This window comes from Mesoplodon mirus (genome assembly GCF_964341445.2).
Source record: "Mesoplodon mirus genome assembly, chromosome: 18".
NCBI classification, from domain to species: Eukaryota; Metazoa; Chordata; class Mammalia; order Artiodactyla; family Ziphiidae; genus Mesoplodon; species Mesoplodon mirus.
In genome coordinates, this window is record NC_138994.1 from 48,769,570 (window position 1) to 48,796,646 (window position 27,077).

Here is a 27,077-nt window from a genome sequence, read left to right on the forward strand (position 1 = left end):
AGATGTAGAGAACAAACGTATAGACACCAAGGGGGGAAAGCAGGGTGGGGGGGATGAATTGCGAGATTGGGATTGACATATATATACTAATATGTATAAAATAGGTAACTAATTAAAAAATGTAGAATCTCTGACTCGCATATTTATATGCTTATGATTTTTTACACTCAGAAATACTGCATAAGTCAGTTTTTGTAAAAATATTACTGAGAGGGGCTTCCCTGGTGGTGCAGTGGTTGAGAATCTGCCTGCTAATGCAGGGGACACGGGTTCGAGCCCTGGTCTGGGAGGATCCCACATGCCGCGGAGCAACTAGGCCCGTGACCCACAGCTACTGAGCCTGCGTGTCTGGAGCCTGTGCTCCACGACAAGAGGGGCCGCGATAGTGATAGGCTCGCGCACCACGATGAAGAGTGGCCCCCGCTTGCCACAACTAGAGAAAGCCCTCGCACAGAAACGAAGACCCAACACAGCAAAAATAAATAAATTAATTAATGAACTCCTACCCCAACATCTAAAAAAAAAAATATTAAAAAATATTACTGAGAGTACAATTTTCAATTGATTTCAGAAAAGAGAAGATAAGAGATATAGATTCGACGCTGCACAATTCAAAAATCACTTTAAATTTGGTTTTTGTGATGCAACTGAACATACAATCAGAACAATTAGAAACAGAGGGTTCTTATGAGGATTTCATGATTCTGGATTTAAAGTGTCCGAAACTTCATTTCAGAGCTCCTTTTAAATGCATACCTAGACACCAGCAGAGTCAGAGATAGTGACTAACAATTTAAATTGTCCTTGAAAAAGAGACCACCAAATCCTTGGTAAGGCTGTCTTCTGCATGATGCAAGCTGACTGTGGCCATTGGCCAAACCATCAGTGAAACACTCACCCTTCAACATTTCCCTCTCCTCTGCTTCCTTACGAAAAGATGCCCGCTGATTCACTAAGCAATGATTAGAAGGGTCCTCCCTGTGCCAGGCCCATGCTAGATACAGTTGGGACACAACTGAATATGACAAAACTCTCTGGCCTCAAAGATTCTGTGGCTTCTCTGGGAGAGATAAAGAGCTCTAACAGGGTAGGACATGCCAAAAGTCCATGGGAGTTCACCGGAAGGGAGCAAAGTACCAGCCCAGGAAAGCCAGGAAAAGCACTGCCGAGTAGGATCACGTGAGCCGAGCCTCGAAGAATGGTTCAACTGTCATGTGAGGATGGAAATGGAAGCTGGAGTAGGACTGGGGGAAAGAGAGAACGACATGAACAACAAATAGTGCTGGAAAAATTACAGAAGACAAAAGGAACAAATTTGTATTTTGTTTAGATGGCTCACCTGTCTGTCAAAATTTGACACGGAGAATACTTTTCCTAAGACAATACCCCAAACTCATACTCTAAAAAAAGTATATATACATAAGCTGCTGTTGTAAACCTTCTATATCCACAAGTTCCTTTACTTCTCTTAATACTCACAGTACTGAAATTCCTTTAGAGGTAATGTTTAACCACATTTTATTTTCCTCCTTTCACTGAGTAAAGTAATAACTGATAAGCATGTGTCAAAGAGAATTTGAGTAACACTCCCCAGCCCAAATTGTGATAGTAGCCTAGCAACTGCAGCCCAAACGCATATGTATGAATTTTTTAAAGTGGAAGAGAAAAGTGAAAGTCTTTTCAACAAATGGAGCAAGAACAAGTGGATATCCATTAGTGGGGGAAAAAAAGAACCTCTACCTCAAACCACAGGCAAACTTTTATTCAAGATGGAATCATAGGCCTACACATAAAAGCTAAAACCATAAAGCTTCTAGAGGAAAACAAGAGTCTCTCTTCTCAACTTGGGAGTAGGCAAAGGTTTATTAGATCAGAGAAAGCAAAAACTATACAAGAAAAAATGCACAGGTTAGACTTTATCAAAATTTAAAATGTCTGCCCATAATAAAACACATTTGAGAAAATAAATACGTGAGTTATAGATGGGGAAGAATGTTTGCAGATATTCGCTGGAGGAGATTAGTGACTACTGGGATGAGGGGAGGGAGAATGAGGGGTGATGCTACTGGATGCAGGGCTTCTTTTCAGTGATGAAAACGTTCTGGAATTAGCAATGACGTCTGCACAATTCTGTAAATATACTAAAAATTACTGAACTCTTTAAAAGGGTAAATTTTTTATTTTAATTTTTTTAATTTTTTTGCTGTACGCGGGCCTCTCACTGTTGTGGCCTCTCCCATTGCGGAGCACAGGCTCTGGACGCGCAGGCTCAGCGGCCATGGCTCACAGGCCCAGCCGCTCCGCAGCATGTGGGATCTTCCCGGACCGGGGCACGAACCCGTGTCCCCTAGCATCGGCAGGCGGACTCTCAACCACTGCGCCACCAGGGAAGCCCTAAAAGGGTAAATTTTATGGTATGTGAATTACATCCAATAAAGCTGTTTTGAAAACAAACAAACAAACAATATATATATATATATATATATATATATATATATATATATATGACAAAGAACTCAAAGCCACAATGCATAAAGAATTCCTACAACTCAAAAATAAAAAGACAATCCAATTTCTTAAAATGTACAAAAGATTTGGACACTTCACAAAGGAAGATATACAAATGACTAATAATTACTTGAAAATGTTCTAAACATCATTATTCACCAAGGAAATGAGATTAAAGCCATAAAGAGATATTGCTACAGGCCCACCAGAATGGTTACAATGAAAAAGACTGACAATTCAAATACTGGCAAAGATCTCTAGCAACAGGAACTCAATGTAGATGGGAGTGTAAAACCGTACAGACACTTTGGGGAAAGGTTTGGCAGTTTTTTATAAAGTTAAACATGTACCTATCCCATAACCTGCCAAGTCTACTCAGGTGTTTATCCAAGAGAAATGAAAACTTATGTCCATACAAAGACTATACATGAATACACCCATAGCAGATTTATTTCTAATAGCCCCAAACTAGAAACAACCAAATGCAGATCTACAGGCAAATGGATAAACTAGACGTGGTACATGCGTACAATGGAATACTACTCAGCAATAAAAAGGAATGAACACTGATACAAAGTGTGGTCGGCTGCACACTGGCTCCACATTCTATTCCCTGGAACCTGTTAATGTCCCCTCTATGGCAAGAGGGACTTTAAGGATCTTGAGATGGGGAGAGTAGCCTGGATCACTGGGGTGGCCCCTAAATGTAATCAACATGTCCTCACGACAGGCAGGCAGAGGAAGATTTGACTCAGAAGAGGAGAAGGCAATATGACAACAGAAGCAGTGTGAAGTAATATGGCTGCAAGCCAAGGACTGCAGGCAGCCTCAGAAGCTGGAAGAAGGAACCAGCCCTGCCACCACCTTGATTTTAGCCCTTTAAGACTCACTTCAGACTTCTGACCTCCAGGAACTGTAAGAGAAAAAATTTGTTTTAAACTGCTAAATGTGTGCTTTAACTTGTTACAAACTTGTTACTGTGGCAATAGGAAACAAGTAATAGATAAATTTATAAAATATCATGCTAAATGAAAGAAGCCTTAGACAAAAGAGTAAATACATGTATGATTCCATTTACATGAAATTCTAAAACAGGCAAAACTAATCTATAGTGAAAAAAAAAAGCGCAGTGGTTGCCTGGGTGGTGGGGAACTGACAGGGAAGGAGCATAGGGGGACTCTCCGCCGTGATGAGAAGCTCCGTTTTGAGAGGAGCGTTGGGTAACAAAGGTATGCCCGTCTGTCAAAGCCCATCAAATAACACTTAATAAGTTAAGATCTGTGCCTTTTATTATATGTGAATTTTATCTCAAAAGGAAAAAGAGCCATAAATAAATATTAAGCTCTAGTTAGTGATAACAAATGTTGAAATATTTCAGATAAGATGTACTGATGTCTTCAAATTACTCTGAAATGCATCCAAAAATAAGATGGATTGGTGGATGCACAGAGGATAAGCAGACATATGATAAAGCAAACACAGCAACATTTTAATTGTAGAATCTAGAAGATGCGTATATGGGTGTCCACTGCAGAATTTTTTCAACTTATCTGTATGTTTGAAATTTTTCAGAATACAATGTCGAGGGAAAAAGTGGGGAAACACTCACCATTTTTTTCTTCCTGCATCCAAAGATGAGGATCAGTATATACAATTTTATTATATCTTTGGCGAACCGTCTCCTGGTATTTCTTTTAAAAAAAAAAAAGTATAATTTATGAGGAAAAAAATTAGTTTCATTACAAACCAGAGACTAGTACAGCAGACATTTGCTATAGACACGTTGCCAGAAACAGGCACCTCCCAGGGCCAGGAAGTGATTAGTTCATGAGATGAAATGTAAAAGAAAATGAAGCAATTAATCTAATTAATCTAATCTAGACCAGCACTGCCCACTAGAACTTGAAGTGATGATGGAAATGTTCTATTTTTGCCATGTCCAATATACCAGCTGCTAACTACTGACCACTTGAAATGTGAGTAATGTATTTAACCTTAATTAATTTACATTAAATGGCCATCTGTGGCTACAGACTACCATTTTGGACCCTTCAGGTCTAGACAGTTAACGAGGGGAAATCAGTTACAAGACTAGGACAAACTATACATTTAAAAATTTTCAAAAACCAACTAAAAGTTGCCTTCCCTATAATGTTTCTGTTTAGCAGCAAAGCCAAAATGAGATTTCATCATGGTGGAGTTAAAAAGAAAATGCTGAACTAGGAGTCAGGAGACCTGGATTCTCAGCCCACCTCTGGTGGGAATTTTTGTGTGACCTTGGCCACGTCACTTACTCCCTTATTGGGTCTCAATTTCCTGCTCAGAACAATCCAGGGGTTGGCTTGAGTAACGTCTGAGGTCTAAAATTCTCTGAGAAAAGTGTTCTAAAGTAGTATCATGGGAATTAGAGAAGGTAAAGTTAACTGTGATTTGCCAGGATCACATGCTAGCAGAGCAGAAGAGGCAACTGAACAGCTTTTACAAGCTGAGGGATGAAGAAGTTAAGTTGTTGGTCACATCTGTGGGCCTGGGCTCCGCTCCAGTGTCTTTCGTATCCCATACCAACGATGAGTTATGTGTCAGGTAGGGTGCTGATACTTCATACCTCATTTTGTCCTTAAAAGCACCCTACTTATTAGAGAGGGTACAGGACTTTACCAAGGCCGTACACTGGGCTGGCAGTCGAGCTGGGATTTAAACTCAGGACCAGGTGACTCTGAAGTTCTAAGCTACAGAGCCATGAGGAGGAGCGGCGCTCGGCAGAAGTCAGCCGCCAGCCGCCAACAAGAGCTGGCAGTCCCGGCCTTACCTCCATTTCCTCCATGCGGAGCATCATGGCCTCTAGACATGGGCTGTCCTTGCTGTCCCCCAAGGTGGCTAAGGCCTCAGGCTCCGAGATCTTAGAGTGAGTCACAGCCCAGAGCTCATGAGCGGCATCTTCCAAAAAATCATCCAGCTGATGAATGCTACTGGATTCACAATCAATAGCTGTAGCCTGCAAAACAAGGGAAGGGGATGGAAAGGCAATACAAAAGTAACAGAGATCTTAAAGATTAATGCTAATCATAATAAACCAACCACGCAGTGATCCAACACGCAGTTTCTACACTAAATCTAATCTCTCCTAAGTCAGTAAACATCAAGGGCAGTGACATCAGTACAATTTCTACCACAGTCATTTAAACAGTAACATCAACTGAGGAGTACCATTACTGTCCATGGGGATTATCTTTATTACCTGTTTTGCCAGTTGGTAAAGCAAATATATTCCTGTGCTATACTCAAAAGAATGTCCAATATTTCACATGTCACATACTACAGAGGACATACCTACAGTATTCTCTTTTTGGTTCAGTGCTTTGTAAAAACACCTGTTCATGACATCACAGAAGTTCATGATTCCTGTCTTTGCTTGAGACTTTCTACCTATAACCTGGAAGAGCTTTACCAGCCTTTCTTGACCTTGTATTCTTTACATTCACTCTATAGCTCGCAAAGCATTTTTATATGTGTTATTTCTTTTGATTCTAATATACGTCTATAATCTGCTCTGAAAGAGGCTTTTACAAAGAATGTCTGCTGGGGGAATAATCATATCAGGCTCTGGAATGAGACATTCCTGGGACTAAATCTTGGTTCTGCCTACTGGTATGCCTCCAAGTGTGGGCAAGTTTACTTAACCTCTCTGGGCCTCAACCTTCTGGTCTGTAACATGGAAATAATAATCCTATATTTCAGAGTTGTAAGGATTACATGAGCATTTGCACATTGGAACACTTACAATAGTGGTTGGCACGAAGAACAGTTACTGCCATAGTAATTTTTAAAACCTTTTAATTAACGGTTCACAGAAGAAAATATATTAATGGCCAATCAAGATATAAAGAAATGCTCAACCTTAACCAAAGTTAAAGAAATAAATATCAGTTGAATAGCCAATATAATAAAATTAACAAAAAAATCTAGAGACAACTAAACCAATAATACAGGCCTGGTTAAGACTTGTTTATACTTTCATTCTTAATATTTAAAGAACTGAATATCAAGAATACTATGAGATGAGAGATAAGGAAGGTCCCAATATGCTGGTATGGAAAGATCACCAAAATATAAAGAAAGAAGCTGGATACAGAAGAGCATATGGTATCCGTTTGTGGGGAGCTTTTACTTTTTACATTACACTTTTTCTGAATCGTTTGCATTTTTAGCCATGTGCATATACAACTTTTAATTTAAAAAAACACACTTTGGAAAAATGTATTTCACGTACAAGTTCAGTTAATGACAATAAACTTTTTCCTGATATCAGGGATCATCTTTTCTGCAAGTAAAACTACCGAGAGCTTCAGTTTACTTGCAAAGCGCAGCAAACGTCTTCTCCATTAGAGAGATGAGAGCTCTGGGAATATGTGTTCAAGGTCCCACAGCTCTTTTATAAGTTAACACAGCAAAATAACTCTTTTTACTTCATCATGCCAACTTCAATGAGTTTGTTTTTATTCAGTTATTTATAAAAACTGACTGCTGACGGTGCTGCCTGGGAAACTCTTTGCAGTGATGCTGATGTTTACCAGCAGCCCGGAATACTGAATACTGGATAGAGTTACTTTTCTTTTTCAAGAAATTGTATCAAAGCCCATTTAATGCCTATAGAATGATTATTGTATATAAGGCTGATCATTTCTAGTAATATTCAGACATGTCTACTTCACTGACAGCATTTATGACCACTTCATATTTCTGTCATATTAATATGCCTTATGGAGCTGCCTCCCTAGATGAGAGGCTAGTCTCATTTTTCGCTAGGGAAGAAGGTATTTGGTGGCTCTGATGCACAAAGCATCCAGCCATAGCGTGCCCAGTCTGTACGAGTCAGAGGTAGGCTTTCAGCTTCCGGTCTCAGAAGCCTCACCTCACATGAGATTCTGTCACAAAATATTGGTACAATAAAATTACAATTGCAAAAATTACGAAAATACACCAAAACTAAACTATTGCTTAACAGATTAGAACAGGGATACATTCTCAAAATCTACTTTCTTCCCGTTCCTAAGGTTGGGCTGGTGGAACTTCATTCCAACTTCCTTCTAACTCTGAGACCTTCACCCTTGCTCTGCCCTTTACTTGCTTTGAGCATGTAAAGCAGTAACTTCTTTCCAACCTCCACAAAGACCCACTAGAGGCAGCCTGCACCTCCCCCTCCCTACGCCTAGGCAGGGTGGGAACATTCCCACAAATGCTGAACACAAGTCCTCCGGAGGAAGAGCACAAGGGTGGACAACCACAAGATATGTTCTCATTCTTCTCAAATGTTATCATTTGTTCCTGAGCCACCTCTTCTCTCTGCCAGGCCAGGTACTGGTCATTATTAGGCACTCAAAACATGCTTGCCTAACAAGAAATATTAGGCCCTCAGTATAAAGGAAATTAGGCCAGTAATGAGCAAAACTAGGCTGAATCAGAGGAAATGAGGGCAGCCATTCTTCTGCCGCAGGCCATCAAGAGTCAGGGTCACGCAGTCTACACACATTCCATCATCAGGAGGAAAGGAAAGAGCCGCTGACAAAAACCTGTGGCTCTAGAGATTTCTGTGAGCTGTCTGCAAGGCTCATCTAAGTCATAATGCTAAATATACACTCTAAGAATTAACATGCCAAATATGAAAAACAACCTCCACCCTCTGGAGTGGGATAGTCTAGCGTTTGCAGGGTAATCCGCGTATCAGTTTTCCTTACAACCGAGGACATTATCATGCAATAATACCAGTGTCAGTCCAGAATGCCAGCCCCACACAACACGCACCTTCTCTGCAGGCTGGGCTGTTGCTGCGATCACTGATAGTCGATCCTTCACATGAGTATCTGCTTCCAGAGAAGAATTGACTCTCTATTAAAACAGACAAGCGTGCTCATAAATTATGAAAATTTACAACCCATATTAGTACAAATGAATTTTGCTCCCAGAATAACTTCTGTGTGGAACTGTTCATCAGCTTTAGCTATATTGGGCTTTTTGCGGGAATTCAAAGCACTCTGTCTTCATGAAAATAAATGCCATGTGCTGGTCTTGGCTTTCTGCCCCTTTTCTTCCCCCAACTTTGTAAACACTGTCAGAGTAGCTGTGTGTTTGTGTGCAATTACTCAACTTCTCTGTTCCACAGTTTCCTCACTGATAAACTAAGGAGGTTGGACGGTTTGGCCACTAAGAACCCTCCCAGGTCTATAGTCCTGAGATTTCCATGGACTCTAAAAATGAGTTAACATTTCTTAGACCAAGAGATACAGAAGTTCAGTGGTCTATTCAGGGTCCCAGAATGTCCTTCATTCTATTTAAGATTCTAGTGCTCTTCTGTGGCCTCATCTATTCACACAAACAAGATTATTTCCATTTACGGGGTGGATCTACAGGGTCTGGCCACAGCCTTCAGCTCACTGCTTATAGGAGGACGGCCAACCTACTGGTGATGCTCTACGCAATTTCATCTTGAAGAAAGTCCTGGTTTGTGCACAGAAAGCTGTCCTAACATCTCTCTCCTTGGGAAAAATAGAGCAAATCATTCCAAAGCACTGAGGTGAAGGAGCAGTGATGGGATTAGAGTGGAAGCAGTGAACGGAACAGTAACGCCGCCAATAGCTCTATTTGATTAAGACCGTAAATCGCAGTAGAAACTCATTCCCCAAACTAAAATCTCACCTTTCTCAAAAGTGGTGCTTTCTCTTCCCTCATCTTGTTCCCTTACTCACAATGGAAGACACATCAACAGTGTGGGTGCCCAAAAGGGGGCCCAGCAGCACTGCCCGCATGCTATGAAGCACGGAGCAGCACTGTAGCTTCCAGCTGCCAGACACTCAGCCCTGCAAAGGCTCACTGTGACCTCTGGAGCAACTCTTTTTATTTGAGAACTTCCAAAAGGCAAGCACGTGGGATGAACTAGATTACCTGGGCCTTGACCAGAAGAGGCTTCAAACGCTCCAGAACTGCCTTCTCTACCTTATCCGCTAATTGGGTGGCAGAAACACTGTTTAGAAATAAAACTGAAAATTAAAATCAAAAGCAAGAAAATATCTTATTGTGCATATTTATTTACCACCCCAGGCGAAGGGAAACCACATGATTATAAAAACTGTAGGGCCTCTCTAATGTTCATGGCCATCCCTGGGGATCTTGTTAAATGCAGATTCTGATTCAGTTGGTCTGAGAGAGGCCTGAGAGTCTGCATTTCCAACAAGCTTTCAGGTGATGCAGTAATGCTGGTCCTGAACCTAACTTTGAGGACAAGGGCTGAGATAACATCTGAAGAAGTATATTAGGCTCTGAATCCATTTTGAAAGAATAGTGGCTGCCTTGAAACAACTAAAGAGGGCAGAAGACTCAACAAATGAAGCTAATTTTGTTCCCTCCCAAGCCCAACAATAACAGAATTAGACATAAACTCACAAAGACAAGGGGGGAAAATGGTGCTGGAAACAGAAGGACAAAAGTGGTAAGTAACTTACTGACCTGAGAAAGCTGAATTCTAGGGTCATAATGGGGAAACCTGAGAACTCACACAATTTGTACTGCTGACTTAAAGAGGCCCAAGACTGGTAGCACCAGGTATGCCTAGGCCCGGGGGTGAGCTGGGAGGAGGTGGCTTAACTATAAAAGACAAGAGTCAAATGATGTTTGAGAAGTTAGATCCCTAGGTCCCTTTCCCTCCTTTGCACAACTGGACCACTGCCCACTGCCTCTCTCCAACTCTGAGGGAAGTCTGGTTGCTCATTCTCTGGAGGGGCCTCTTGACTAGGGGATGCCAATTACCTTGAGACAGTAGGTGCCCTACTGAAAAGAGGGGATTCATGTACGTGAGCTGAATGCCGAGTGGTAAGACTCACCACCCTCCTGCCCAGCTCAGCTCCTAGGACACTGGCATCCAGGTCCTCACCCTCCAGGCAGAAGATCAAAAGACTCATCTCTGGATAGTTTGACCTACCCCAAAGGAAAGACCTAAAGACCCACATGAGGGTCCTTATCCAACAGTCCACCCAGATGACCCTAGAGTAAAGCTCAAGGTCAATAATCCTTTCATCAGATAGTGCTAGAATAGCCAGATATCCATAAGGAAAACAATGAACTTGGATCAGCATCTCATCTCGTGTACAGAAATTAATAAAAAATGGATTGCAGACATAAAAATAAAACCTAAAACTATAAAGCATTTAGAAGAAAACACAGAATATCTTTGAGATGTCAGCATTGGCAATGATTACTTATTTCACAAAAGAGACTGTAAAATGAAAAAATTGATAAGCTGATCTTAATCAAAATTTAAAACTTCTAGTCATCAAAAGACCCCATTAAGAAAATATATAGGCAAGCCACAGTATTGTGAGAAAATATCTGCTGCACATATTCTGAAAAGGGCCTCAAATCCAGAAAATATGTTTTAAAACTCTTAAAAATCAATAACTAAAAAAATGATTAAAAAATGGCAAGAGATTTGAATAGACGCATGACAATAAGCACTAAAACAGATCCTCATCATCATTAGACTTCAAGGAAATACAAATTAAAATCCCAACAAGACACCACCACACTCTCACCTGAACGGCTGAAATTAAAAAAAAACAAACAAAAAAACCCCCAGACATTACCAAATGTCAGCTAGGATGTGGAAAAACTAGAAAGTAACTCCCATACTAACTAAAGATGGAAAATACCCCAAAGGTTAATTCACAGGAGGATGGATAAACAGACTGTGGGATAGTCATGCAATAGAATACTTCTTGGCGATAAAATAGAACACTATACAAGGCAGCCCGCTGTCCCCCTGACCAGGCTTCTTCCAGAAGTCCACTGCACTTGGTTCACTTCCAGATGCCCCAAATGGTGTAAGCCCTACATTTGCAAGGACTCGTTCATGACCTTGCCCATTAACTTCCCAGGATGGGCACCTAAAAACTCCTAGGGAAGTGCAGGATGGACTCTGTGCGGACTACTTTCCCTGGGAATCTTCATCTACTACCAGCAGCATTGCCTTTTCCTTGTTTAGCTAGGTTTGGGCTTGCTTCTCAGCTGTCAGGATGAACAATATACGGCTAGCGATACACACTTATGTAACAGATTTATGAATAAGGGTAATGAAAAGATTAACACAGGAATCAGGACAGTGGTGAACTCTGGGGAGAAAGAAGGGGATGCAACTGAAGAGAGACTCACAGGGAGTTTGAGAGCAGGGGTGCTGACCTATCTCGTGGTTTGGGGTGGGGGTTCACAGTGCTCACCCGCTAAAGAAAGAGCCACGGCCCTTCCAGCCTGGGAGTGAACGTTCTATCACGACCAGTGACAGCATGCACAGCCGTGTCAACGAGAATTCTGTTCATGTGACTTCAGGGTGAATCGTTATCAGAGCTCGAAACATGAGCCAGCTGCAGCAGTACCAACCCAACCTTCTCATGGGCTTCTTCGTGCCCGTAGTTAGGTGGTAACACTCTTGGGGGCAAATGGGAAAAGCAACCTCATTCAAAAACCTTAGGCTGCACTCAAGCTAACACGTGAAGCAAAAGTATCCACACAGCCACCCACAAGAGCAGACTGCACGTCAACCTCCTACCCTACTGAGCCAGGAGAAAAGCACCTCTGAGTGCAGAACAAACAAATAGATATAATACCGATCTTTCAGATAAAACTCCTCCGAAACTATAGGTATCATTCAAACTCCACACAAAAGAAATAATTCCTAGCAAAAATACTGTGTAAAATACACGCAGGCACGCAGATATTCATTCATTCATTCATTTAGTGAGCTTAGGCCCAAATGGTCCAGCTTGGTGGTGAAACTATCTAGACCAATTAGAATAGGCAAGCATTCACTATCCTTCCTCAGAAGCAAACACATACCTGTTTTTTTCCCCCTTATTAATTAATCAATCTATTTATCTATTTATTTATTTATGGCTGTGTTGGGTCTTTGTTGCTGCGCGTGGGCTTTCTCTAGTTGCGGCAAGCAGGGGCTACTCTTCATTGCAGTGGGCGGGCTTCTCATTGTGGTGGCTTCTCTTGTTGAGGAGCATGGGCTCTAGGTACACGGGCTTCAGTAGTTGTGGCACATGGGCTCAGTAGTTGTGGCTTGCGGGCTCTAGAGCACAGGCTCAGTAGTTGTGGTGCACAGGCTTAGTTGCTCCGCAGCATGTGGGATCTTCCCGGACCAGGGCTCAAACCCGTGTCCCCTGCATTGGCAGGCGGATTCTTAACCACTGCGCCACCAGGGAAGTCCCATACCTCAGTTTTTGAAGTCTACCCATTTCTCCAGTTTTGAGTTCATTCAATTCCTTTGTTCTTCTGGAAGTTTCAGCATCAAGCCAATTGAGCCTAGAGGATGGTATCAGAGTCACCCCAACTCTCCTCAAACCAGCCAGGACTCCCTGGGGCTCCAGTCTGGGCTCCACTGTTGGCTTCTTAGGTGACTTCAAAGTACTTTAAGCAGGCAGATGGTCAATAAACATGAGAAGTGTGACTACACCACTAAACAATCTCAACTACTTGTGAAAATGACTAGATGATGTAAAACAGCCCTGCTGCTTTGGTTTTTCTCTACCTCAGAAACACACAGTTACCTCTGTTTTTGCATTTTGTCCATTTCTTCGGCTTTTAATTCTTCTAATTCCTTTAATCTCTTGGAAGTTTCAGCATCAAGCCAAGTGAGTCTAGCAGACAGTACAAAAGACTCAGACCAATTCTGCCTTGACCTGCAGGTATCATTACCACATAAAGAGACCAGGAGTCAGGATCCCCCAGAGCACCAATCCTGGCTCCATTAAAGACTCAAGAGGTAACGCAGCCTCTGGGCCAGTAAAGCTCTCCATGTAACGTTTCACGTAAAAAGACATTCACCCGCAAGAGCACTCCTAGTGAGCGTGCAGAGCCACACACACAAAAAAATACCCACGAATATTCTCGAGAAAACTAGCCATTGCTGCAATTAGGACTTCTTGCTCAGCTGTAAAACAAAGCTGTTCCTGTATCTTCCAGCTCAGACAAAGAAACGGGCTCCCAGGAGAGCCCTAAAGGCAGAGCAAAGTCAAATAAAAACAGAAAGGCAAAGCTAACTCGAACAACATTATTGTATGTGTTAGGGCTTGATGCTTTCAGTTTAGGGTACCTGAATAGTATCAAATTATCTAATGGTCCACTTTCGCTTTGGCTTCCCCATAATTGCAAGAACAATTCCAGCCAAATGAATGCAGAGCAACCTGTTTTCACTGCTCTCTTGTCATGGAGTGGCCTCACCTCATCATCCCCTATTTAAAGCCTATTCTTTAAGTCCTAATTGATTTTCCATCTCCCTCCACAAAGCCTAGATCTCTGCAGAGGTGTCCTGTCCCCTTTCTGAACTCTCTCAGCTCTTAACTCTTCAGTTCTCAGGGGACGTACCATGTTCTATCTTAAATTATAGTCAGTGATACGTCCTCTCTACTGAGTATAAATAAGTAGCAGCTGGGATTCTGTCCTTTTTGCCCCCCTTTTTGAAAGTCTCCAGAGAGCTCACAACTGTACCATATACAAAACGAGCAATTGGTAGACAACTGACACATACGTAATTTTTGAATGAATTAGACAAGGAATAAAAAAGGGGTTCACTGTCTGAGCTGCATAATTTGACAGAAAAGTTTAGTAATTTCCATTTTAAATAGCCAACTTTATACATGGGAAAGAGAAGAGTTCGCTTTAGAATCCTCGTGAAACGGGGCCTTTACTTTTCAAAGACTTGACGAACGCCAGGACAAACCTCACTGCTTCGTGCTCAACAGCACCTCTCAACTGACTTTCCTCTTGAGTATCTTCTTGCTGGACAGACTGTTCTTTTGCGGCATCTTTGGGGCTAGATTTCACCTTTAGCCAGGCAGCACTGCAAAAAAATGGAAAACTATGCCTTTGTAATCATTCACTCCACACCCAATGACTCGTAAAAGGTGCCAGCTTAGAGAAGACAAGAGCGTTAAATTAATGGTGATCTACAGGATGGGGCTCTGAATCGGAAACTGAATGTAAAGCAGAGTGAGATCCTCCAGGGTTCAGGCTCAGTGTCAAAGGAAAGAAGTCCTCCTTTGCTTCATAGAAGCAATCACTATTTTAAACGAAAAAACAACTGTCAATTACAGAATAATGGGTGAACCTCAACAGAACCCTGTTTTAATATATAGATTTGGGTCACTAACTACATTCCATGTTACATAGCAACTTTGTGCCTTTATAAGGCCTAATACAGCACTTTGAGCCCATAAGCCTTATGCCCTCCCCTCCTCCACCAACCACACATACACTCTAGAAGACAGTCCACTGTATATTTGGTTTGCAATATAAACTCCAACCAACTGCTGGTTTTATGAGCTTACAACTGAATTCACATCTCTATACTAACGCATATATAAAAATACAGATTTTTTTTTTTTTTGGCCACGTTGGGTGGCATGCGAGATCCTAGTTCCCCAACCAGGGATCGAACCCATGCCCCCTGCAGTGGAAGCATGGAGTCCTAACCACAGGACTGCCAGGGAATTCCCCAAAAACATAGAATTTAGAGCAGAGAAATAAAAGCAAAAAAGCACATACACTGTGAAATCAGAAGACCTGATTTTAGTCCCAGCTCTGCTATATAAGCAAGACATTAGATTCACTGGACACTGTTTCTTCAGCTTTAAAGTGAGAGTCGAGGAATAAGCATAACCATCCATTCACAATCATTCAGAGTCTTCGGGGACTCCATCCCACCAGGCTTCTCACCGTGTTTCCTGCCCGCCTCTTAAAGGCTGAACCCTTCAAGTCACCTATCTTCTCACTTGTTCTCCTCCCCCCATTACTACTTTTGGCTGCCTTCCTTTTACTGTCCTACCTCCTGGCCCTTTCCATTGTGCTTTTGAGAACCACTGTCCCACAGTATACAAGCTCCCTTCACTTTTTTTTTCTATATATATATATATATTCTATAAATTTACTTATTTATTTTTGGCTGCATTGGGTCTTCGTTGCTGCGCACGGGCTTTCTCTAGTTGTGGCAAGTGGGGGCTACTCTTCGTTGCAGTGCGCAGGCTTCTTGTTGAGGTGGCTTCTCTTGTTGCAGAACACGGGCTCTAGGCGTGCAGGCTTCAGTAGTTGTGGCGCATGGGCTCAGTAGTTGTGGCTCGCAGGCTCTAGAGTGCAGGCTTCAGTAGTTGTGGCACATAGGCTTAGTTGTTCTGCAGCATGTGGGATCTTCCCTGACCAGGGCTCGAACCCATGTCCCCTGCATTGGCAGGTGGATTCTTTATTTATTTATTTATTTATTTTTGGCTGTGTTGGGTCTTCGTTTCTGTGCAAGGGCTTTCTCCAGTTGCGGAGAGCGGGGGCCACTCCTCATTGCAGTGCACGGGCCTCTCACTGTCGCGGCCTCTCCTGCTGTGGAACACAGGCTCCAGACGCGCAGGCTCAGTAGTTGTGGCTCACGGGCCCAGCTGCTCCGTGGCATGTGGGATCCTCCCAGACCAGGGCTCAAACCCACGTCCCCCGCATTGGCAGGCGGACTCTCAACCACTGCGCCACCAGGGAAGCCCCGGCAGGTGGACTCTTAACCACTGTGCCACCAGGGAAGTCCTCTCCTTCACTTTTAACCAATTCCCCAAAGACTACTTCCACCTAACTGGACTCTGCTGCCCCTGAAGGACAATGCCTTCTCCCCAGCTCCGTGGAATGGCGGGTCCTCATTCTCCATGTGCTATGAGTGAGGGTGACAAGGCAGTAATGTCAGCATTACCCTAACTGTCCCCTGCGGTCAGGACAGCATCTATGAGATTTGCATGGTTTTATAATTCATATTGTCTTGACTTGGAATAGGAATTATTTTTAAATATTCATTCATTCAGCAAAGATTTACTAGATGTCTACAAAGATTTACTACATCAGGCCCTGTACATTCAGATATAAGGAAGGCACAGTTCCTGGCCTCAAGTAACTAGGATCCACTGGGTGAAGAGACAAGTGAAGGCAGCCCATGATCCTCCATATGGTGAACATGTCCACAGGGTATTGGGGTGACCCGTGGGAGTTACTCTACTCATAGCTAGGTAGGAAAGAGGAACCAATAGGCTTCTAGCAAAAAATGTCTCATGTATATATTACTCATCCAAATAAGCTTTTCTCCTTAATGGGAACTAAGGATGATGCTTTATTTGCTCTAAGGAGTAGGTCACCTTTGATCTGCGGAGGAAAATAAAGTAACACACCCAAATGGTTCCGTTAATTTTTACATACCATTTAGGAGATGCCAGCGGGGGTGTGGGGTTTGGAGGTATCCAAGGAGCCCTGTGGTCCTTCACAGGCTGCTGGTTCATTTTTAACCTGGAGGAGACTGTTGTCCGTTGCAACCTGCTTTTGCTGTAAGATCGGGGTGGTCTACTTTTTTCAGCTTTGTGGAGTCTCTGCAAGAGATAACTATGAATTATAAAGCCAAACGGACATCAAAGAAACTGGCTGTAACCTCTGGCTTACTGAAGCTTCAAATGGCCCTATGATGTTCATACACCCATTCAGCAAAAACCTAAGTGGAAAGCACTGTAGCAGAAATTTGGGGAGGGTACAAATTACATTGAAACAACCTTGGTTGTGGGGAGAGGGTTGGAGGCATAAAACTAGAATCCCTGGCTTGGCCGTACATTAAAATATAATGTACTTTCAAGCCAGCTGGCTCCCAAAGCCATATTAGAAAGTACTCACCCTAAGATGCCTTTCAATATCAAATATTTATCGATATTTATCTGTAGCAGGAAATCTTAATCCTCTCAAATTTCACACTTCCAAATCAGAAGCAGAAAAAGTCTGAATTTTAAAATAGCCTACCCAGTGAAGACCTTGGTATCCAAACAGTTAGGCTCTTATTAAACCAGGACAAGAAAGAATGCCCTGCCCTTAGTAACAGTATTAAAACTTGTTGTTTTTTGTTAAAAAATAAAAACGACCTGGAGCTAAGCTTAGTTTAGACAGTTGGACTCAAGGGCTCTGGCATTCAAATGCCTGAGAACTCAAATCCTAGCTCCACCTCCTACCAGCCTGTGTGACCTTGGACAATGTCAGATTAATACAAATGGGCCAGAAGAAAGGAGTGATTTCATACTTGCTGTAGTCTTGCCGGTGCCAGAGTATCTTTCTTCCTAAAGGGTGGCACGTTCTCAGTCACAAGCTTCTTTTTCCCTGCTCTTGTTTTTGCCAGGGCTAATGCCTCTTCTTTGAAGTTCGCATTTTGGTCTACAATAGATGGAGCTTCTTCCGGAAGGATATCCGCATTTAATACATCAAGCTCGTTTTCCAACCTCTGGGTCATTGGAAGCTCTGTATCAGGTTGATACTTATCTACATGGAGATTTCAGAAGGACAAATTGAGGGAAATGCTGTTCAAATCAAGTGAGAGTGATTATCTAGAGACAGATAAGCTCACAATACCCTGTTAAAAACTGAGGTGTTTTGCTGTCAGAGTTGCTCCTAATCCTATGACTCCTACTGCAGTTCTACACGCAGAAACCTAAGTGCCATGGCTGACTCCCTGAATCTCACCTCCCACATTTACTTACTCTCCTGGTCTCTCAGATCCCAATTCTTAAATATGTCTTGTCCTTCCTTGCCTTCTGCCACTACCCAAGGTCAGGCTTGCAATATCCTGTGACTGTAACAATAGCATCTTCTAACTGACCCCTTCTTTATCTTCAATCACACCTTCTCCTGGCTACCATAATTATTTTTTTCAATGTAAATATTTAAATATCACTTCTCAAAACCTTCAATGGCTCCTAATTTGATACAGAATAAAGTCTGAACTCCATACATGACATACAACCTGCAGTGGAAAAGAAAGTAAAACTGTCTTTATTTGAAGATGAGATATTTCCTACATAGAAAAAAAATCCAAGAGAATCTACAGATAAGCAATTACAACTAAGAATAGAGTTCAGCAAGGTTTCTGGATAAAAGAAGAAAAATATACAAAAGTCAATATCATTCCCACAGATCAAAATAACTAATTAGAAAAAACACCCCATTAACATTAGCAACTAAACTGTAGGGCACTAAGGAAGAAATCTAATGAAAGGTGTACAAGACTTTTACAGAAAAAATTCAAAGGTATTTTAAAGGACATGAAAGAAAATTTGGATTAATTGTATTCATGAATGAAAAAATACTGTAAAGCTGTCCATTCTCCCCAAAGTGATCTACAATTTCAAATGCAAGTTCAATTAAAATCCCAACAGATTTTTTTGTGGATCTAAACAGGTTAATGCTAAAATTCTTATGAAGTGTAAAAATCCCAAGATAGCCCAAATAATTCTGAAGAACAAAAAAGTGGGGAATAGGGCAGGGGTGGGAGTCTTATTTTCCCAGAGATAAAGTGTTCGTGATAAAGCTGTAATAATTAAGGCAGTGTGGGAGTGATACAGGAACAGGCAGAAACCAGTGAAGCAGGATGGATATGACAAAGGCAGTATGACAAATCAGTGAATATGAACTGGATTGTTCAATAAATAGTGCTGAAATTATTAGTATCCATAGGTAACAAAATAAAAACTTAACTGTTCAGCGTGAGGATCCTTGCCTCAAACTGAACACTTATATTCTAAATGGAATAAAGACCTAAATGTGAAAGGAAAACTTTAAAGATTTTAGAAGAAAATACAGGAGAATATGATTATGACATCAGGGCAGAAAAGGCTTTCTTAAAGTCAAATATAATGTTAACATATTTAAACTTAATTACATGAAACTACAACTTCCTTTTGACAAAAAGACACCATAAAGTCACAGACAAGCCAGAGTCTGGAAGTACATCTCTGTAATGCATATAACTAATATAGGCTTAATATACAGAATATATAAAGAACGCCTATGAATCTATAAGAAAAACGAACAATCCAATACAGAAACAGGCAAAGGAAAGAAAACGACAATTTAGAGAGAAAATCTGAACCGTCAATAAAAACATGAAAAGATGATCATCAGTAATCAGAAAAATTGAAATTAAGACAATGAGGTACCATTTCACATCCATCAGGTTAGGGGGAAATTTTTAATGTGACAATACTATGTCTAAACAAGGATATAGAAGAACAAGTACTCTCACAAGCTACTAGTGCAGGAGTAAACTGGCACAGCTACTTGAAAACTCACCCACACTGTCAGCCAGCAGTTTCACTCCTGGGCACAGACTCAGCCTAGAGGAACCCTCACGCTTACACAGGAAGACATGAACACAGATATTCACTTCATCAGTGTTTGTAACAGCAAAAAAGTGGAAACGACCTAAATGTCGATCAATAAGAACTGAGAATAAACTATGGTATATTCATACAAGGGAAACCCACCCAGTGGTTAAATTAATAAATTAGAATTCATGTATAAATATGAACAAGTCTTACAAACGTAAGTGGAGGGGAAAGCAAACTGCAAATGTTGCATTTGTAAGATATCACTGACATGAAATGCATAGCATGTGAAACAATACTTTATAGTGTTTATGGATAAAGACATAAGCAGTACAGGTATAAAAACAGGGCAGGTCCCTATTATAATAACAAAAGTAACCTCTGGTGAGGGAGGGAGGGGTATAGAATGGGGAGAGAAATATAAAAGGCACTTCAGCTGTAGCTGTCATATTTTATTTCCAAAAAAAATTCTGAAGCAAATAAAACAAAAATGTTAAAGTTTATTAAATCTGGCTAGTAGATATACAGGTATTTATTATTTTCATTCTTTTTCTATATGTTTAAATATTTCATAATAAAAGGAAAACTATATTTAGACTACTTTAATCTGGCCAAAGGCCAGATTCTCCTTGCATCATTTTTTTTTTTTTTCTTTTTTTTTTGCAGTACGCGGGCCTCTCACTGTTGTGGCCTCTCCCACTTCGGAGCACAGGCTCCGGACGCGCAGGCTCAGCGACCATGGCTCACGGGCCCAGCCGCTCGGCGGCATGTGGGATCTTCCCGAACCGGGGCACGAACCCGTGTCCCCTGCATCGGCAGGCGGACTCTCAACCACTGCGCCACCAGGGAAGCCCATCACTTTTTTAATCTGGTACTTTTCAAGGTCATGGAAGTTAAGCAGCAAGGATACATAAATTGGAAGGAAAGAATGCTTAGACTAAATCCTCAGTCTAAAACTTATTTATTAATCCCCAAGTTTACATATAGCAAGGCAACTCTGACCTCTAGGTCCTGATGCCTTTTCAGTTCTGACTTGCAAAAATCAACTGCAAATATAGTACAAGTTCCAGAGGCAGCTGAGTTTGAGGACATTGCTGGTGATGGGGAGGGAACCAGCATCCTTACATCTGACAAGTTATACTAATGAAATCAACCACTGCAAGAACATTTCAGAAGCCGGTAAAGAAACGTGCCAGCCAACAATTACATAAATCACAAGATCAAATCAGGCTCACACATATATCCCAACTGAAAAGACGGGGTTTTCCACCCAAGTGGCTCCCTATGACTTTTAGGGGTCGGGGCGGGGGCGTTGGGAAGAGGACACCTTAGGAATTCAGAATGGAGGTATTAGGTTGAGTGAGTTCTAAAACAGAAACAGAAACTGCAACCTTCTGAAATCCAGATTATAATGACCAAAAAAAACCAATAAAATAAATAAAAATAAGAGGGCTACCATATCCTTCCCCATAAGCAACTGTATTAAATTTGCAACTTTACAAATTTCCATAATACCTCAATTTGTAATGATGATAACGACAGTGATTTTATGATCAGCCCTGACATCTGCACACTTTTTCAGTATCTAACACAATTCACATTCACATTTGAGGCTCACCATGACACACAGAGCAGGTGGGGCAATGATTATTATGTTTTTTCAGATGAGGAAGTAACAGTTAAGTGCTTTACTCAAGGTCACAAGGTCAGCAAGCAGCAGAGTCACATCTTCTGACTCTCTCAGTCCAGGGCAAGGCCCATTCATTCTGCCCTGTCAGGAACTACGGAGCTGTTCCACATGAACACATTTTCCAGATAACTGAAGCTCACTTAATTCTTGATGAATTATCTAATTTGCTACTTACCACAACTAAGTCAGTTACATCGGATAAGGACCACAGGCGTACCTGAGAGATCTTGCAGGTTCGGTTCCAGACCACCAAAATAGAGCAAATATCATCACAATAAAGCGAGTCACACAAATGTTTTGGTTTCCCAGTGCACATAAAAGTTATGTTTACACTATGTAGTATGTAGTCGATTAAGTGTGCAATAGCCTTATGTCTTTAAAAAATGTATACACCTTAATTAAAAAATACTGTATCACTAAAATATGCTAACCATCACCTGACAATGCAGGGTTGCCACAAACCTTCAATTTGTAAAAAGCACAGTATCTGTGAAGCGCAATAACGTGAAGCACAAAAAAATAAGGTATGCCTGTATTATCCCCAGTCACAGGTGAAAAAATGAAGGTTCAGAGAGATTAAGTCATCAACCCAGGATCACAAACTGGCGGAGCTGGGACTAGAGTGAGGTCTTTCTGGTCCCCGTTTTTCCCACGGTGGTCTGTCTTCCTGCTTTCCCACATTGGTGCCTACAATGAGTTTTATATTAGCAGGTTTCCCAAATTCTCTCTCTGAATCTGGTCCTCACCTTTCACAACTCAGTTATGGGCGCCTCTCATCTTTTAACTCATTTAGGGAACACATCTCTGTGTGCAGGCCTGGAAAGTTCTCCACATTCCCTCCAGAGTATCATAAATGAGCACCCAGAACTCAGGTTACTGTGATTTGCTGCTCAGAGGCCTTTTCTTGTCCTATTTCACTTCTTCACAGTCACTCATTTAAATGCCTAACTATGTGTCGGCCTTAGGGCTACCACAGAGGATACAGCGGCAAATAGACATCACACCTGTCCTGAGGGAAAGGCTGGCAAAGGCAGCCTTCTGGTTAGAAGGAAGGTGCTATACTAGTTCTACCTGCCTACCAATGAAGGGACACCACATTATACCACAGAATACCACATCACAGTGAGTAAATATCTAATAGCAACTGAGTAAGTTAGGTTTTTTTACATTCATGACAGAGGCAGTGCATTAAGCTACAGATTTCCACAGAATTAGTTTAGATTGAGAAATAAATGAAAACCAGACTGATATATAACTTTCAAATCAGTAGAGGAAACAAAATGAAACAAGAACAACTTGATTAACATAATAAATTACAACAAAGAAAAAAAGTGGCAAGTGGAAAACAAAAAATAAGGTAAAAGAAGTTCAAATGTGCTATTAATCTCAGTAAATGTAAGTAGGTTAAATATAGAACTCTACAACAGAGTTAAAAATACCAACAATAAACTATTTACAAGAGACATTCTTAAAATAAAACAGCAAAGAAAAACTGAACATAAAGGGATGGAAAATGTTATTCTAGGTAAATGCCAAACAAGTTAGGTAGATGAAACAATATTAATATCAAACAAAACAGAATCCGAAGTGAATGACGTTAAAAAGGCAAAGAGAGATATTTAATAATAACATACAAAATCCACAGAAAAAAGATTTATCAGTAAGGAACGCTTAGGCATCTAACAGCACATCTTCCAAATGTACAAAACAAAAATGAATAGAAATACAAAGAGAGGGCTTCCCTGGTGGCGCAGTGGTTGGGAGTCTGCCTGCCGATGCAGGGGACACGGGTTTGTGCCCCGGTCCGGGAGGATCCCACATGCCACGGAGCGGCTGGGCCCGTGAGCCATGGCCGCTGAGCCTGCGCGTCCAGAGCCTGTGCTCCGCAACGGGAGAGGCCACAGCAGTGAGAGGCCCGCGTACCGCAAAACAAACAAACAAACAAAAAAAACAAACAAAAAAATGAATAGAAATACAAAGAGAAATTTTTAAAGTCTCAAGAGACTTGAACATACCTTTAGATCAGTCATCTACAGATCAAGTAAATAAAACCAGAAAACCATAGAAGAAAAAGAAATAAAAGCAATAAAGATTGGAAAGGAGGAAATAAACCAATGGTTATATTCATAGATGACATGACTATATACACTGCAAAACACAAATAATCTGCCCATAAATTATTAGAAATAAATTAGCTTAGCAAGGTTGCTAGATATAAGATCAACACATAAAATCGACTGTATGTCTGTATATCCACAATATTCATTAAAAATTAAGTTTTTAAAAAGACATCATTTACTGAATGCACTGAAAATAGCAATACCAAGGAATAATTCTAAATAAAGATGAACAAACACACACACACATTATAAGTTACTGAGAGTATTTAAAGACACCCTAAATGAATGGAGGGATATATACCCTGCTGGTGGATTGGGAAATATAATATTGTAAAGATAACAATTCCTCACCAAAATTCCAATAGGTTGTTTGTTGTTGGAGGGGGAGGGGATGAAAATTAACAAATTCTGATTCTAAAATTTCTATGGAAATACCAAGGGTCAAGATTTGCCAAGACATTCTGGAAGAACAGGTGACAAAAGCTGTTCTACTAGATATCAAGACTTAGAATAGGGCTTCCCTGGTGGCGCAGTGGTTGAGAGTCCGCCTGTCGATGCAGGGGACATGGGTTCATGCCCCGGTCCAGGAAGATCCCACATGCCGCGGAGCGGCTGGGCCCTGGAGCCATGGCCACTGAGCCCGCGCGTCCGGAGCCTGTGCTCCGCAACAGGAGAGGCCACAACAGTGAGAGGCCCATGTACCACAAAAAAAAAAAAAAAAAGACTTAGAATAGTTAAGTAAGATAGTGTACACTAGCATAAGAACCAACAAATAAATCAGTGGAAGAGAACAGAGGACCCAGAAACTGACCCACATATATGTGGACACAACTTATGACAAAAGTGACACTGTATGCCACTGTGGGGAAAGAATAATATTTTCAACCAAGAGTGCTAGCTCAACTAGGTATCCACCTGGAAGAAAATGAACCTTTTTTAGGAAATAACATCGGAAAATAGTTTCTTAATTTGGGCATAAGGAAAAGCTTCTTAAACAGGATCCAAAAACAAACCAAAAAAACAAACAACAACAACAAAAAAAAACCTATACAAGAAAAGATTGCTACATTGGAATACAGTGAAATTAAGAATTCTGTCCATCAAAAGACACCTCGGCAACATTTAAAAACAAGCTACATCTTATTTCTATGAGGATATTTACAACACAGGTAACTGAGAAAGGGTCCTATGTAGAATACTCCTACGAGGAACTCCTACAAATCAATAAAGAAAAGGAGAGAGAGAGAGAAAGGAAAATGGGAATCGAAAATGAGGGGGGGGGAGGACTGGTCAAGAGACCTGAACTGGCCCCTCACAAAAGAAGACATGTAAATGGCCAATAAATATATGAAGAAGTACTCACCATTAAACATCCAGAAAATGTAACTAAAACCACAATGACAGCCTTACACAACAACCAGGTCGCCAAAAATTTAAAAACTAATAACAAGGGCTGGCAAGGATGTGTAGCAACTGTTCTCATACACGGTTGGTTGGAATATAAAAGGATAAAACTACTTTGAAGGGCCTCCCTGGTGGCGCACTGGTTGAGAGTCCGCCTGCCGATGCAGGGGATACGGGTTCGTGCCCCGGTCTGGGAGGATCCCATATGCCGCGGAGCGGCTGGGCCCGTGAGCCATGGCCGCTGGGCCTGCGCATCCGGAGCCTGTGCTCCGCAACGGGAGAAGCCACAACAGTGAGAGGCCCGCATACCGCGAAAAGAAAAAAAAAAAAAAAAAACTACTTTGAAAAAAATCTTTATTACAGTTGAACCAATACATACCCTGATGAACTAACAATTATACTCCTGGGAATAAACCCAACAGAAACACAGGCACACATGTACCAAGAGACATATATAAAAACGATCGCAGTAGTTTCCCTTATAATCACCCCAAACTGGAAAAAACCCAATGATTAAAACAACAGAATAGATAAATGGCCATATATTCGTACAGTGGAATACAGCAATGAACATAAACAAATCACAGCTACACAAACAGAACAGATGAATCTCACAAAGTGTTAAGTGGAAGAAGCCAGTCACAAGAAAATACCAATCGTGTGATTCTATTTTTTATAAATTTCCAAATCAGGCAAAACCAAAGTACAGCATTAAAAATCACAGTGATAGTTAATAGAGGGGAAGAAGCAAGGGAAGGAGGTTGGAAGAGGAGCGTCTAGGGGGATTTCTTAGTGCTTGTAATGTTCCATTTCCTGGCTTGGGTGGTGTTCATACACAAACGTTTGTTTTCTGATAATTGAGCTGTAAATTTATAGTGCCCTTTTCTATCTGTACATTCCACTTCAATTAAAAGAAGGAAAACTAGTTTACTGGATTCATCCGCACTCTAATATAAATGGCATATTAAAAAATTCAATATTAAAATCTTAAAACTATTTTAAAATACTATCAATGTATATATGTCAGTTTAAGAAGGAAAAAAAAAGAGGAAAAGAAAATCTCTTAGCAAAACAGGAACAGAAGAAAATTTCCTTAACTTCATATGCAGATTTGCCAAAAATCAATAGTCAGCATCAACATATGAAAAAGCATTCCCTTTAAACTGGTAAGGGGGGGCACGCAAGGGGAGTTGATGTCCACCATTCCAGTTATTATTCAATATTACCTGAATTAAAATCCATTCAATAAAGCAGAAAGAGGAAAAAAGAAAGGTATAAAAATTGCAAAGAGAGAGGCAAAACTTAAGTGAGCTCATCTATCTGGAAAAATACATAAAAGTTAACAAAACCTCATATTTATTCAAATCTGAAATATCAAGTATAAGACATATCATTATTTTATGTACCGATACGAAATTTTAAAATATCGTCAAGTAATTGTAAGATATCATCAATTTAAGAATGCATCCCAATTTCAAAAATGTTCAAATGTATACCTTAGGACCAATGAAATACAATACCATAACAAATTAAAGATTTCAGCAAGGTGTCAGATATAAGAGCAATGTACAAATCCAACAGCTCTCCTATAAGTAGCAATAACCAATTTCAAAATGTAATTTTAAAAACAGATCCCATTCACAATAGCAATAAAAACTGGAAATAAACCTAACAAGAAAATTTAGGAATTCCTATATATTCCTACGTCAGGGATTGTCATATGCAGAAAGTTATAAAATTCAACTGAAGGGATGGAAAAAGGGCATGAATAAATTGATAGATCATATTGTAAAGATGTCATTCCTCTCCTAATTAATTTATGAACTCAATGTAATACCAATTGAACTCCCAACAGCATTTTTCATGGAACTTGACAAGCTCATTCTAAATTCCTCTAAAGATAAGCAATCACTATCAGCAAAATTTTGAAAAAGCACAACAACAAAGAGGAAAGAACTACCTCTTACAATATTAAAATATGTAGGAAAGAATGACGATTTTGCCTACAAAATTAAAATTTTCTGGGAATTCCCTGGCAGTCCAGTGGTTAGGACTTGGTGCTTTCACTGCCAGCGTCCAGGGTCAATCCCTGGTCAGAGAAGTAAGATCCCACAAGCCTCGTGGCACAGCTGAAAAAAGTAAATAAGATAAATA

General features: G+C 40.8%; 1 protein-coding gene across 8 annotated transcripts in view; it reads right to left on the minus strand.

Moving 5' to 3' along the window:
• Nucleotides 1-27,077, minus strand: part of KIAA0753 — a 61,313-nt gene that overhangs the window by 12,858 nt on the left and 21,378 nt on the right. For 6 of the 8 annotated variants that reach the window (XR_014291926.1, XM_082604071.1, XM_082604067.1 and 3 more), the window contains exons 8-14: nucleotides 17,633-17,868; nucleotides 16,774-16,940; nucleotides 14,276-14,395; nucleotides 9,448-9,526; nucleotides 8,311-8,394; nucleotides 5,318-5,503; nucleotides 4,118-4,199 (exon numbers count right to left, since the gene is read on the minus strand). Coding sequence is in view for 7 of the 8 variants with exons in the window: in XM_082604071.1 (XP_082460197.1) it covers nucleotides 4,118-4,199; nucleotides 5,318-5,503; nucleotides 8,311-8,394; nucleotides 9,448-9,526; nucleotides 14,276-14,395; nucleotides 16,774-16,940; nucleotides 17,633-17,868 (954 nt within the window). In the remaining variant the exon portion in view is untranslated. Of the gene's footprint in view, nucleotides 1-4,117; nucleotides 4,200-5,317; nucleotides 5,504-8,310; nucleotides 8,395-9,447; nucleotides 9,527-13,103; nucleotides 13,236-14,275; nucleotides 14,396-16,773; nucleotides 16,941-17,632; nucleotides 17,869-27,077 lie in introns of all 8 variants that reach the window. The other 2 variants (XM_082604073.1, XM_082604072.1) reach the window with 2 other exon arrangements.